The sequence below is a fragment of the Nycticebus coucang genome, chromosome 9 (assembly GCF_027406575.1).
Source record: "Nycticebus coucang isolate mNycCou1 chromosome 9, mNycCou1.pri, whole genome shotgun sequence".
In the NCBI taxonomy this organism is placed as follows: domain Eukaryota; kingdom Metazoa; phylum Chordata; class Mammalia; order Primates; family Lorisidae; genus Nycticebus; species Nycticebus coucang.
The window spans coordinates 128,652,105-128,667,496 of record NC_069788.1 but is presented as its reverse complement, the minus strand read 5'-3'; the positions used below and the strand labels follow the sequence as shown (position 1 = coordinate 128,667,496).

The following is a 15,392-nucleotide window of genomic DNA, read 5'->3' as shown; positions in this document are numbered from 1 at the left end:
CTGGAGGGGCTCCTTTGGGGCAAGGCACTGAGCTTTGCGTTGAGTCCAGCACCACCCAGGCTTCTCCTCTGGAGTCCTGCTCATGGTAAGGCAGGGAGAAGGCACTCAGAAACAGTATGGGCAGATGACAGAATCACATTCTGTTATAAAAACTGGAACTCCCTGGGAAAGAACTGCTTGAGCCCAAGAGTTTGAGGTTGCTGTGAGCTATGACACTGCAGCACTCTACCGAGGGCAAGTTTCCTATAACTTCTACTTACAAATTTTATGTAATAAATCTTCAAAAGAGGTTATGGAGTGATGGCAAAGCTTCAATCATGTGCAAGTCTGCTTGTAGATAACGCAGTGAGAGGCCTGCAGCCCGCAGTCCTGCCCCAGCTCAGGGATCCTGTGGTCTGGGGGTTCTGCTTCTGAGTCAGGCCTGCCAGCCCCCACGACAAACACACACACCTCTGATGATTAAAAATGAAGACAATACTACAAGGCTTACAGACACAAAGACCTGACAGAGGACTTCATCAACTTTTCTTCATGTATTTCCATAAGCACTTACATATATAACCCTCCAAACAAAAAAGAACAAAAAACAAAAACCCACATGGGGGTTGGGGGTGGGGTGAGATGAGCAGCCTGACAGGGATCTAACAACTGTCAGGGGGAGAGGCAGCCGTATTACCTCAGTACCTAGTATTGCTTTATTTTTCATTCCTTTCTTTTTTTTGGAGACAAAGTCTCAGTTTGTTACCCAGGGCAGAGTGCTGTGGCATCAGCCTTGCTCATAGAAACCTTGGACTCAGGCTGGGCGTGGTAGCTCACGCCTGTAATACCAGCAATTGGGAGGCAAGGTGGGTGGATTACCTGAGCTCTCACAGGTTAGAGACCAGCCAGAGACAGAGCGAGACCTTCTCTCTAAAAATAGCCAGGTGTTGTGACAGGTGCCTATAGTCCCAGCTACTCGGAAGGCTGAGGCAAGAGAATCGTTTGAGCCTAAGAGTTTGAGGTTGCTGTGAGCTATGACACCATGGCACTCTACTGAGGGTGACAAAGTGACACTCTGTCTCAAAAAAAAAAAAAAAGAAAGAAAGAAAATAAAGAAACCGCAGACTCCTGGGTTTACCTGATCCTCCCACCTCAGCCTCCCAGAGTGCTGCAATTAGCGGCGGGAGCACACCAGGCCTCCACTGTTGTTTTAATGATCTGGCCCTTAAATCCATGTCTAAGAAGAATTCCCAGGCTTCCTATCTAGGGATTTTTCCTGCAGATATGTTCATGCATAACACAGAGATGTACTGACAACCTAGAAAGAATCATCTGTGTCCTTCAGTATGAGAATATTTTAGTAAATGTTGGGCGCTCATATTCTGATGTACCCACACCAATAAAAACAGAATCTCAGGTATGAGGCCCAGCCATAGGTATTTTTCCAAGCTCCATGGTGATTACAATATGCAGCCAAGTTTGAGAACTAGTGCTACAGAATCCACTTCCTGGGCGTACAAGGAATGTGCCAGGTTCCTAGATACATGGAAAGATCTAACATATTCAGAAGAGACAGACATGTGGACAGAAGGAAGGATGAAAGAAAGGAAGGAGGGAGGGAGGGTTATAGAGATCAATACATAACAATACATATTTATCACCATTTATGTGAAAGCTAAAACTGTATTTGTAGCAATATGCATATGAGCGTACATATCCATCCGTGTGTCTGTGAATGCAGAGAGATCACTCCAGAATTCTTTGAAGTATGAACTCTAACACAGTTAAAGTATTTAGCCGAGTGCTCAGTGCACCACAGAGGCTCACTGCCTGTTGGCCATTATTTCTACATGGGACTAAGGTCACCTCTGTGGAGCCCACATACCAAGAGTTTCACGTGGATAATTAACTCCGCCCAGTGGGATGCAGGTGACAGTGTCCTCCTGAAACCAGGATGTTGGCAGCCTTCTCAATAACCCCAGTAAACTTTAAGTATACACCTGAATAACCCATTAACTGTTAAGTTTACCCTTTTATTTAGAATTCTAGCTCGCTTTTTACGCTTACTTGAAATCCATGCCAATAAATGCAGACAGCTTTATTGTTGATACTTCGTTGATTTGAAGATCTACCAAATTGGCCTGTTTATGTTTGTCTGTACCAGTTAACAAATCTAAAGTCAACCTTGTGACAAAGAGAAGAAGGTTCCCAAGGTTGCAAACACCACAGGGATAACGATGTAACAAACTTTTAAATAGTATTTTGTTTTAAATTCTGCATGTCCTAAGAAGGAATTGTTGGGAGACTCTCAAGTTCATGAGGTTTTATGGAAGAAGCTATTCAGGTGGTCCTAGGTCCAGTTAGAAGACAAAATGGCAAGTTCTATTATTTATTTTTCTTTTACTTAGCTTTGTTTTGATTATAATTTTATTGTGGATCAAAATCATAAGAATATCACAAATATTCCTCAGACAAAGAGGTTTTAGGGTGTTTACAAATGAATGAAACTTATTGCCTGGTACTTTTTAAAAATGCAAGTATATTGAAAATTTGTAATAGTTTACTTTAGGAGCAAATTCAGTACAATTTTTCAAATTCTCTACTTTAATCCTACTTACATGGATACAATGTGTGGTGGCAGCAACTCTAAAGTTTGTTCCCAGTAATTTTCTCAAGTAAATGCTCCTGAGGTTCTGTCTTCAAAAGGTAAAATGTCTGAGGTCGTCCTTACCAATCCATAAGAGATCACCACATTGCTTATGATCAAAATGAAAAATGGGGATCCCAGGAATTTATTAGGGGCAAGAGATGGTCTTTGAGAATGAGAACAAGGTGAAGATTTTTATCAAGAAAGTTTGTGAAACTTAAGTCTGAGTGCTAATAACAGTTCTATGAGATAAGACTCTAATTACTTCCTGGCTACGCCTCCCAACTTTATGTAGTTGAAATCTAATTCCTTCAAATATGGGCAGTAAGTATTCATTACAGACAGTTGGAAAGGAAATCAGTGATTCTGAGAACAGTACACTGGTTTCAGTCCCAGTAAAATAAAGTTACTATTATTTTGGAAGCAAATGTCTGTTGCAAAAGAACAATGGATTTTTTTGGAATTGCTACAAGCTACTAGAACATTATTACACACGGCTCATACACCAAGAATAACCAGGTCTGAAAAAAATGGCACATCAGTCCGTGGAATATGCCTGTTGGAGCTTTGGGAAACTATCAAAGACACCAGGAATTGTTCTAACACCTGTTGTGTTAATAGGCTCCTGTGGCAATTACATTCCAAATGACTTTCGGAAATCCCAGATGATCTAGGAAGAACTGGGTAACAATGTCATTCCGGGGCAAAGAAGACACACAAAGGCAGAACCTCAGGGAAGCACAAATTTGAAGACTATGCTCTCAGGAAAACAACAAAGGATGTTTTCCTTTGACTGTGCACTTCAAAACTGCCTGCCCTATATAAAATAAAAATATTGCATAGACCGTTAGGGTGGGGAAGGGGTAGTTATGAGAACTAGAAGGCATCATCGAGAACACACGAGCACATGGCTGACTGAGAGGGTGAACCGGGGACAGACATCATCTTTTTTCATCAAACAAAGCTAATCATCACCCAAAATAGAAGCTGCCAGCAGCTACGAGAAAGAGTGTGTTTTCTCACTGGGATTCTTCTCCATGTACTGAATATCCTTGGGAAGTTATTCACATACTAGACAAACATTTCTGCAACTGCATGAGCCAAACAATACATGAATTAAGATCTTTACTGGATTTTAATTACTGGAAATGGATTACCACTCTTTTTTTGTTTGTTTGTTTGTTTGTTTTGGAGACAGTCTCACTCTGTCACCCTTCGGTAGAGTGCCTTGGCATCACAGCTCACAACAACCTCCAACTCCTGGGGTTAGGTGATTCTCTTGCCTCAGCCTCCCAAGTAGCTGGGACCACAGGCGCCTGCCACAACACCCGGCCATTTTTTGTTGCAGTTTGGCTGAGGCCAGGTTTGAACCCGCCACCCTTGGTATATGGGGCTGGCGCCCTACCACTGAGCCACAGGCACCATCTGGTTACCACTCTTTTTTTTTTTTCTCCCCACCCCACCCCCTGGTTACCACTCTTAATTTAAGCCTGGGTCCAAAAAAAAGGAAAGAAAGAAAAGAAAAGGAAAGAACCAAAACCACCAAAAACTACAAACATCATTCCTTAGCCATCAAAAGGGAAACGTGAAGGAAGCGGATACTAGCCCATGTGTCCTCTCCTCACAAGTAGGTAATTTTCTAAATCATTAGATGTGAGTGCAAATCGCTCTATTGGGTAATTCAGGAATGTGAGACACTAAAGTGACCGCCTCACTTGCAAAGTTTTCACTAAATGAAATAACCTGAAAAGCTCTGTTTTAAATTGCTATTCCTACTCATTTACCAAGCCTGGAGTATTTGGACTAAGGTTAATATTTAGCCTTCACATTCTGAGGAATATGGCTAAACTGCCGAAAGTCAACAGTGGTTATGACGCTATCAATATGGGACTGGCCAAATGATTTGGGGTGCCCCTGTGTAATGAGATACTCTGGGGTCATTCAAAACAATGAGGGATCTACAACCATAAATATGTACGAACAACTTTCATATATCTTAATTTTACAAAACTATGAGACATCTCCTAAGAGGTCTGACATATTAAAATTTTATCAAGAAATTTTGTGAAGTTGAGTTCTGAATGCTAATTATGGTTCTGTGAGAAAAAGACTCTACATACTTTCTGGCTACACCTCCCGAGTTTAAGTAGTAGAAATCTAATTTCTTCAAATTTGGGCACTAAACATTCATTACAGATAATTGGAAAGTGGTCTAACTTTTATTTAATAATTTAGAAGATCCAACATATGTTAAACAGTCCAAGTTGAATAATAAACATGGTATATCATAAATGTGAAATAGATATACTTGTTTAAACCTGCAAAGAAATCATCTAGCATATGATACAATAATAGGGTGAAAACCTATTAGGATTGGTCCTCTAGCTCCTGGGGAGGCTGAGCCCAAGAGATTCAGGTGGCCCTGAGCTATGATCACCACTACACTCTTGCCCAGGCGACAGAGTGATACTCTGTCTTACAAAAAAAAAATTGGCTTCTTCTCATGAAATAGAGTTTGCTTTCATCTGAACCTCTTCTTTTTTTAAACATGACCTGGAATTACATTTTTTCTCCTTAATTATCAATCCATCCCTAAAGTTTAAAAGAGTTTAGCCATATTTGTTTATAAATTTTTAAAAAATTAAAATTTTCTAAATTAAATAACTTTCAACCAAGAAAGTAAAAGACTTCTAACCAAATACTAAAAAAGATTTCTCAAAGTATTTAAAGAGACACAAATCACATCCCATGTTTATGGATTAGAAGAACTTAATATGGTTAAGATGTCACTACTACTCAAAACCATCTAGAAGTAAAATGAAATCCCTATCAAAATCCCAATGACACTTTGTGCAGAAATAGAAAAATCCATCCTAAAAGTTATATAGAATCTGAAGGGACTTCAAACGGCCAAAACAATCTTAGAAAAGAACAAAGTTAGAGATCTTACACTGCATCATTTCAAAACACTATGGAACCGGCATAAAGACAGATATAGTGACAAGTAAAATAGAAATAAACTCACATATGACCAGTTTTTGACAAAGGAGCCAAGACCACTTTAGTGGGGAAAGGACAGTCTCTTCAACAAACAGTGCTTGGGAAAATAGAATTATTTACATGCAAAAGAACGAAATTGGAACCTTATTTTATATCATACACAAAAATTAACTCAAAGGGATTATAGATCTAACATAAGATCCCAAACTATAAAACTCATAGAAGAAAATATAGGAGAAAAGCTTTATGACATTAGATTTGACAATGATTTTTTAATATCGATCCCAAAAGCACTGAAATAAAAGGAAAAATAGACAAAATGGGGCCATTACCAAACTTAAAACTTCCTACAGAGGCAAACTATGGAATAGGAGAAAATATTTGCAAGATAAGGGATTAATATCCTGAATTCATACAACTCAACAACAAAAACACAATTTAAAAATGGGCAAAAGACTTAACTAAACATTTCTCCAAAAATGACAAAAAATGGCCAATATGCACATAAAAAGATGTGTGACAGCAATAATCACGAGAGCAATGCAAACGAAAACCAGAGCTGTGTGTCACCTTACATGCGTTAGGATGGCTGCCATCAAACCAAAAATAAGTGTTGGTGAGGATGTGGAAAAACTGCGACTCTTCTACCAGTGGTGGGATTGTAAAACTCCTCTGGAAAACAGTATGTTGGTTCCTCAAGAAATTAAGAATAGAATTATCCTACTTCTGTGAATACATACTCATATCCCCCCAAAATTAAAAGCAAAGTCTGGAAGAGATATTTGCATACTCTGTTCATAGCAGCTTTCTTCACAACAGCCAGGAAGTGGAAGCATTCCAACTGTTGTCAATAAATGAATGGATACCCAAAATTTAGTATATACATAAATGGAATACTATTCAGCCTTAAAAAAGAAAGAAATTCCATTACAGGCACAACTTGGGTAAACCTTGAGGACATTATGTGGAATGAAAAAAGATAAAAACATTTATATGAGGTATCTGAAGTAGACTCAGAGAAACAGAACATGGTTACCAGGGAAAAGAGAAATGTCAAGTTTTTAAGTAATGGGTATGGAGTTTCACTTTTGCCAGATAAAAGAAATCTAGAGATCTGTTTCACAGCAATGCAAATATGCTTAACACTACTGAACTATATGCTTAAAACATGGTTAAGATGATAAAAACAAATAAGTTTCATTTATTAACCCTCTCCAACATGCCAGCCACATTTCATATGCTTTGTGTCCATTCGTTACCTCACTTAATCAAAGTGCTGAGCCATGGGTCCCTAGTGTCTCATTTTGTCTGTCCAGAAACACAGGTGCTCCGACTGCATTCACAGAGTGCTGTCAGCTACATGACTCTCTGCTTCACTACACTCAACTCCACAAGTATAAGTTCTCCAAGTGAAAACAATCTGTTCAGCTGTGAAACACTAATATGAGCAAAGACTTTCTTCCTTTAAACTTGTAATTGATTTGGAGTGGGGAGAGAGGAGAAGCTACCAAACCACTGGCTAAGGACTGTGTGTCAGAGTCCCCCTCACACCACAGGTGTGCCGAGACAGGGTCTGAGGTGTGCTGCAAACATTGGTAAAGATCATTAATTAAACTATTTTCAAAAGAAGGTCTACACACAGTAGGTCTATTCTTTTTTTTCCTTGCTCCTATTTTTTTGATCAACATAATTTAAGTGTGCCACAGAAGTTCAACTATAGGTTCAAGTGTGCTGTAAGATAAAAAAAGGCTGAAAGATAGGAATCCAAGATGGCGGCTGAGTAACAGCTTCCCTGCAACAGGGCACGGTGAGTCTGGGGAGATAAAACTCCAGGCATCTCTGGTTGGTGGGATTTACCTATAATCATCCCTTTGAAGATACAGAGAGTCAGCAAGGGACTTCTGGACCCCAAGAGGAGGACAAAAACAGTGGAAAACTGGTAAGTGGTTGCATGTGTTCAATCAACCCAATCCCGCCAGCAGCCAAAAGTACAAGCAGCGGTGAGACTGCAAACCGGAAAGGCCTTACCTATAAACTGTTCCGGTGTTTTCTGCCTTGGCACTCAGTTGAACTGCCTTAGAGAGAACTTGAGCAGGAATGCAGAGAACTTTGGGCATTGTTGAGGGCCCCAGACTGAGCACCAGACGGAGCTAATAGTGTTCGGCTGTGAGCGGCAGGAAGCCATTCTGAGAGAACTGCACCGGCAAGCTCCGTGCTCAGGATCACAGAGCAAGGATGGGGCGGGAGCTAGTAGCCTAGTGACTGAGCAGCCTAAAGGCAGGGACTGAGCTGCCTTACAGCCTTAACCCTCAGGGGCAGAGTGAGACCAGTTTTGGCACACTGGAGCCTTGGGCCATTGCCCTGGGTAGAGTGCTGTGGCGTCACAGCTCATAGCAACCTCAAACTCTTGGGCTTGGCGCCACCCGGACCTCCATAAGCACTGCGCCGTGACCGCCAACCTGTGACCACCGGCCGCCGGGCCTCTGCATGCCCTGACCAGGAACCACGGGAGCCGTGCTACACTGCGTCCACCCCTCCTGTACCCTCCCTGCCTCCACACCGGCCTGCTCATCTGGCCAGGGACTCTGGTAGCCACGTGCTCTCCAAAGCCCTCCCTGCCTCTGTGCAGAGCCCTTCTCCAGGCCAGAGACTGCTGGAGCCTTGGGCTCTCTGTGCCAAAGTCACTGGGCGCCAGCCACTCCCAGAACCGTGTGCACCACCGCCCACCCTGTTGCTGGATCCGAATGTGTCACACTCTGGAGCTGCTTCCACAACCAGAACTCGCTGGCTGGGGCAGCCCCAGAGGAACTACACAGGGTCACTCCCTACAAAGATCCAGCAACAATAGAGTGATCCCACTGGGGTCTAATCTTAGAGAGACACCTCCCCAACTCTCAGGACAGCCAGAGGCAACAGTGAAAAACAATGATCAGGAGAAATCAACAGAAAAATTCTGGTCTGGCAATATGAATAATCAGAGCAGATTGACTTCCCCAAGGATCAATGGGGCAGACACAGCACAAGATCCCATGCACAAACAAATAGCTGAGATGTCAGAAATCAAATTCATAATCTGGATACCAAATAAGATCGAATTAGAATTCCAAACAGTAACCCAAAAGATATCTCAAGAATTCAACGAATTCAAAGACCAAATGACCAAAGATTTTGACACATTGAGACAAGAAGTTGCAGCCCTCAAAGATCTGAGAAACACAGTACAATCGCTAAGTAACAGAATGGACGAAGCAGAAGAAAGGATTTCTGACATTGAAGACAAAGCTTTCGAACACTCCCAATTGCTAAAGAGGAAGAGAAATGCAGGGCAAAAACAGATCACTCTCTCAGAGAGCTCTGGGATAATTCGAAGAAAACAAATATTCATCTTATAGGGATCCCCAAAAGCGATGAAGTGCCTTCACAAGGCACAGTCTCTTCTCCATGAGATTATGAGAGAGAACTTTCCAGACATGCCAAGAGATTCTGAAATTCGGATAGCAGACAGTTTCAGAACTCCAGCATGACTCAAACCAAATTAGACATCGCCCAGACACATCATAATCAATTTCACTAAAGTTAATATGAAGGAGAAATTTCTGAAAGCAGCTAGACAAAAGAAAACCATCACCTACATGGGGAAGAATATTAGAATAATTGCAACTCTCTCTGCTGAAAACTTTCAAGCTAGAAAAGGATGGTCATTGACTTTTAATCTCCTAAAACAAAATAACTTTCAACCCAGGATCGTGTACCCAGCTAAACTGAGTTTCATTTATGATGGAGAGATCAAATACTTTAACATCATTCACATATTGAAGAAATTTGCCATAACTAAACCAGCTCTCCAGGATATTCTCAGACCTATTCTCCATAAAGACCAGCGTAATCCTCCACCACAAAAATAAACCCACCCAGAAAATTTTGATTAAATTCCAACTTCCACAGTCACAAAAGGATTAAAAATGTCCACCGGACTCTCGAAAGGCTTATCAATACTCTCAATTAATGTGAATGGTTTAAATTGTCCTCTAAAGAGGCACAGGTTGGCTGACTGGATTCAAAAACTCAAGCCAGACATCTACAGCATACAAAAATTGCATCTTACATTAAAAGACAAATATAGACTCAACGTGGTCTATATTTGTCTTAACTAAGGGATGGTCATATATACTCCAGGCAAAAGGAAAGCAGAAAAAAGCAGGCATTGCAATCCTATTCGCAGACGCAATAGGCTTTAAACCAATGGAAATATGGAAGGATAAGGATGGACACTTCATATTTGTTAAAGGTAATACTCAATATGATGAGATTTCAATTATTAATATTTATGCACCCAACCAGAATGCACCTCAATTTATAAGAGAAACTCTAACAGACATGAGCAACCTGATTTCCTCCAGGTCTTTAGTAGTTGGAGATTTTAACGCCCCTTTAGCAGTGCTGGATAGATCCTCCAAAAAGAAGCTAAACAAAGAAATTTTAGATTTGAACTTAACCATTCAACACCTGGACTTAACAGACATCTACAGAACATTTCATCCCAACAAAACTGAATACACATTCTTCTCATCAGCCCATGGAACATACTCCAAAATCAACCACATCCTCGGCCACAAATCTAACCTCAGCAAATTTAAAAAAACAGAAATTATTCCTTGCATCTTCTCAGACCATCATGGAATAAAAGTTGAACTCAATAACAACAGGAACCTGTATACCCACACAAAAACATGGAATCTAAACAACCTTATGCTGAAGGATAGATGGGTTACAGATAAGATTAAGAAGGAAATCACCAAATTTTTGGAACAAAACAACAATAAAGACACGAATTATCAGAACCTCAGGGATACTGCAAAGGCAGTCCTAAGGGGGAAATTTATAGCACTGCAAGCCTTCCTCAAGAAAATGGAAAGAGAGGAAGTCAATAACTTAATGGGACATCTCAAGCAACTGGAGAAGGAAGAACACTCCAACCCCAAACCCAGCAGAAGAAAAGAAATAACCAAAATCAGAGTAGAATTAAATGAAATTGAAAACAAAAGAATTATACAGCAGATCAATAAATCCAAAAGTTGGTTTTTTGAAAAGGTCAATAAAATAGATAAACCTTTGGCCAACCTAACCAGGAAAAAAAGAGTAAAATCTCTAATTTCATCAATCAGAAATGGTAATGATGAAATAACAACAGACCCCTCAGAAATTCAAAAAATCCTTCATGAATACTACAAGAAACTCTACTCTCAGAAATATGAAAATCTGAAACAAATCGACCAATACCTGTAAGTACGCCACCTACCAACAATTAGCCAGAATGAAGTGGAAATGTTGAACAGGCCTATATCAACTTCTGAAATAGCATCAACTATACAAAATCTCCCTAAAAAGAAAAGCCCAGGACCAGATGGCTTTACGTCAGAATTCTACCAAACCTTTAAAGAAGAACTAGTACCTATATTACTAAACCTCTTCCAAAATACAGAAAAAGAAGGAATATTACCCAACACATTCTACGAAGCAAATATCACCTTGATCGCCAAACCAGGGGAAAGACCCAACAAGGAAAGAAAATTATAGACCAATATCACTAATGAATATTGATGCTAAAATACTCAATAAGAACCTAACAAACAGAATCCAACAACACATCAAAAAAATTATACACCACGACCAAGTGGGATTTATCCCAGGGTCTCAAGGCTGGTTCAATATATGTAAATTTATAAATGTAATTCAAAACATAAACAAACTAAAAAATAAGGACCATATGATTCTTTCAATTGATGCAGAACAAGCTTTTGATAATATCCAGCATCACTTCATGATCAGAACACTTAAGAAAATTGGTATAGAAGGGACATTTCTTAAACTAATAGAGGCCATCTACAGCAAATCCACAGCCAATATCGTATTGAATGGAGTTAAATTGAAATCATTTCCCCTTAGATCAGGAACCAGGCAAGGTTGCCCATTGTCTCCATTGCTCTTTAACATTGTAATGGAAGTTTTAGCCATTGCAATTAGGGAAGAAAAGGTGATCAAGGGTATCCATATAGGGTCAGAAGAGATCAAACTTTCACTCATCGCAGATGACATGTTCGTATATCTGGAAAACACTAGGGATTCTACTACAAAACTTTTAGAAGTGATCAAGAAATACAGCAATGTCTCAGGCTACAAAATCAACACCCATAAATCTGTAGCCTTTATATATACCAACAATAACCAAGCCGAAAAAACAGTCAAGGACTCTATTCCTTTCACAGTAGGACCAAAGAAGATGAAATATTTGGGAGTATACCTAACAAAGGACGTGAAAGATCTCTACAAAGAGAACTATGAAACTTTAAGAAAAGAAATAGCTGAAGATGTTAACAAATGGAAAAACATACCATGCTCATGGCTGGGAAGAATCAACATTGTTAAAATGTCTATACTATCCATAGCAATATATGATTTTAATGCAATTCCCATTGAAGCTCCATTGTCATATTTTAAAGATCTTGAAAAAAATAATACTTCATTTTATATGGAATCAGAAAAACCTCGAATAGCCAAAATATTACTCAGCAATAAAAACACAGCAGGAGGAATCACACTACCAGACCTGAGACTGTACTATAAATCGATAGTGATCAAAACAGCATGGTATTGGCACAAAAACAGAGAAGTAGATGTCTGGAACAGAATAGAGAACCAAGAGATGAATCTAGCTACTTACCGTTATTTGATCTTTGACAAGCCAATTAAAAACATTCAGTGGGGAAAAGATTCCCTATTTAAAATTGGTGCTGGGTGAACTGGCTGGCAACCTGTAGAAGATTGAAACTGGATGCACACCTTTCACCATTAATTAAAATAGACTCTCACTGGATAAATGATTTAAACTTAAGACATGAAACTATAAAAGTACTTGAAGAAAGTGCAGGGAAAACTCTTGAAGGAATTGGCCTGGGTGAGTATTTTATGAGGAGGACTCCCCAGGCAATTGAAGCAGTATCAAAAATACACTACTGGGACCTGATCAAACTAAAAAGCTTGTGCACAGCCAAGAACATAGTAAGTAAAGCAAGCAGACAGCCCTCAGAATGGGAGAAAATATTTGCAGGTTATACCTCCAATAAAGGTCTAATAACCAGAATCCACAGATAACTCAAACGTATTAACAAGAAAAAAACACGTGATCCCATCTCAGGGTGGGCAAGGGACTTGAAGAGAAACTTCTCTAAAGAAGACAGACAAACGATCTACAGACACATGAAAAAAAGCTTATCATCCTTAATCATCAGAGAAATGCAAATCAAAACTACTTTGAGATATCACCTAACCCCAGCAAGAGAAGCCCACATAACAAAATCCTAAAACCAGAGATTTTGGCGTGAATGTGGAGAAAAGGGCACACTTCTACACTGCTGGTGGGAATGCACACTAATACATTCCTTCTGTAAGGATGTTTACAGAATACTTAGAGACCTAAAAATAGACCTGCCATTCAATCGTATAATTCCTTTTCTAGGTTTATACCCAGAAGACCAAAAATCACAATATAACAAAGACATCTGCACTAGAATGTTTATTGCAGCCCAATTCATAATTGCTAAGTCATAGAAGAAGCCCAAGTGCCCATTGACCCACGAATGGACTAGCAAATTGTGGTACATGTATACCATGGAATATTATGCAGCCTTAAAGAAAGATGGAGACTTTACCTCTTTCATTCTTACGTGGATGGAGCTGGAACATATTCTTCTTAGCAAAGTATCTCAGGAATGGAAGAAAAAGTATCCAATGTACTCAGCCCTACTATGAAGCTAAATTATAGCTTTCACATGAAGGCTATAACCCAACTATAGCACAAGACTATGAGGAAAGGGCCAAGGAAGGGGAAGGGAGTGGGGAGGTTAGGGTGGAGGGAGGGTAATGGGTGGGGCCATACCCACGGTGCATCTTAGAATGGGTACAGGCGAAACTTACTAAAGGCAGAATACAAATGTCTACATACAATAACTAAGAAAATGCCATGAAGGCTACGTTGAACAGTTTGATGAGAATATTTCAGATTGTATATGAAACCAGCACATTGTACCCCTTGATTGCACTAATGTACACAGCTATGATTTAACAATAATAAAAACAAAAAACAAAAACAAACCAGCAACAAAAAAATAAATAAATAAATAAATAAGGCTGAAAAACCCTGCTATGGGGACAGAATACATAGCTGCTAACCTTCGCCTAAACTTTATAATTTAGAATTCTCTTAAATCCACTGTGTTTTTTACAGAAATAAATATTACTACCTCTATCCTTAGAACATCTACTTTCCAGGGGCCAGCCCCAGGAACATTATGTAAAAGATTAGAAGTGTCTAATTAAGGAATTTTTTTTGTTACATATTTATTAGAACGTCTGACCCCATGGGAATGAATTCACTTAGTCATCTCAAAGTCCTTCTTCCTAAAGCCTGATTCTAAATCTATTGAAATAGCAGCACACTGTATCCTGTTACATTCAAGGCTTCTGACCCAATCTTAAATAAGCAAACATATGCAGTAATGTAACATATAAATTACAAAAGGGCACCAAACGTAAACATAAGAGTTAATCTCAAAAAGATAGAAGGGTAAGAAAATGAGCACCAAAATAAGTGTCTATAATATAAAAGAGAACTCTAAATGACAAAGTGAAGAAAATTAGGACTTGAATTTCAAGGAAGCACTCAATCTCCTTGAAGACATGATAGAAAAAAATGCTCAGCCATAATGCATCCATGATACGATTTCCACATGCCTATCATCCTTTCCCCCCAGGCTCCACCTCTTTATGTCCCCGTCGCCCCTCACCCCCGAAACAATCAGTTACCTCATAGGTGCCACGTTCCATTTTGTAAAAATGATCAACCAAGACAGCCTAGCTTCATTAGGTCTCCTCCTGCTCCTCCCCAGCAAGCAGGGCTGAGCTGGCCGCAGCCTTCGTGGTCCCTCCCCTTGTAAACACTGCCCCGCCTTGTCAGGTGTGTCCTGTTGGCTCACAGCTGCGCTTGCTCACATGGAAAGAGCCACTGGGATGGAGATGCTCACAGATACGGGCTCGCTCACACACAAAGGTGTCGGACCGGTTTTTCCTCAAAGGCACAATTCACAGGCAGTCAAGAATCACCCCCTGCCCACGCACATCCACACAAATCTCTGAGTCACAGTTCTGTCTATGTGTGCTAATTTGTACATTTCTATTCATTCATTCATTCATTCGGGGGCCCAGTGGTGCCACCCCCACTTTGTACCTTCAGCCTTGACATACACAGATGAGCAGCGCAGACGTGGCCTTTGGCCCTCGTAGCCGCGCTTAGGGTGGGAAGACGGGTGCTGTGTGACCAGGTGTGTGTGCTGCTCAGTTTTTCATTTCATCTTAACAGGCAAGAACAAATACTCCTCTTGATCCAAACAGCCATCCAGCAGTCTGTGAGCCACATCCATGTTTCCTTGAATCTAGATGTGAACAGAAACCGAGGGCCATGTCTGTGCCCCTAACATGGACATTTGGAACTTCAAACAGGACACGACTTCCACTTCCATCCATGGAGGATTAACTATTCCGGGAATTGCCCTCCCCATACAAACAGTAGCAGAGTAGACAAAATACATGAGACAACTGTCTTCAGTCACTGCACAAAGGCAGGGCAGAACAGAGACAGGAAGCGTCCAGGGAGGCAAGCCCACCACTGGCCCCGCTCAGTCCAGGCATCTGTGCAGAGAGGAAACCCAAA

The 15,392-nt window shown here is 40.3% G+C and overlaps 1 protein-coding gene across 5 annotated transcripts in view; it reads right to left on the bottom strand.

Annotated features, from left to right (window-relative positions):
• The window catches only part of DAAM1 (dishevelled associated activator of morphogenesis 1), a 193,465-nt gene that overhangs the window by 126,629 nt on the left and 51,444 nt on the right, over positions 1-15,392 (bottom strand). Inside the window, exon 1 of one of the 5 annotated variants that reach the window (XM_053601643.1) lies at positions 14,489-14,524. The exons of 3 other annotated variants lie outside the window; for them this stretch is intronic. In XM_053601643.1, coding sequence (XP_053457618.1) covers positions 14,489-14,509 — 21 coding nt within the window. In that variant the 5' untranslated portion in view covers positions 14,510-14,524. Of the gene's footprint in view, positions 1-14,488; positions 14,525-15,392 lie in introns of those variants that run through there. One more of the 5 variants, XM_053601644.1, reaches the window with a different exon arrangement.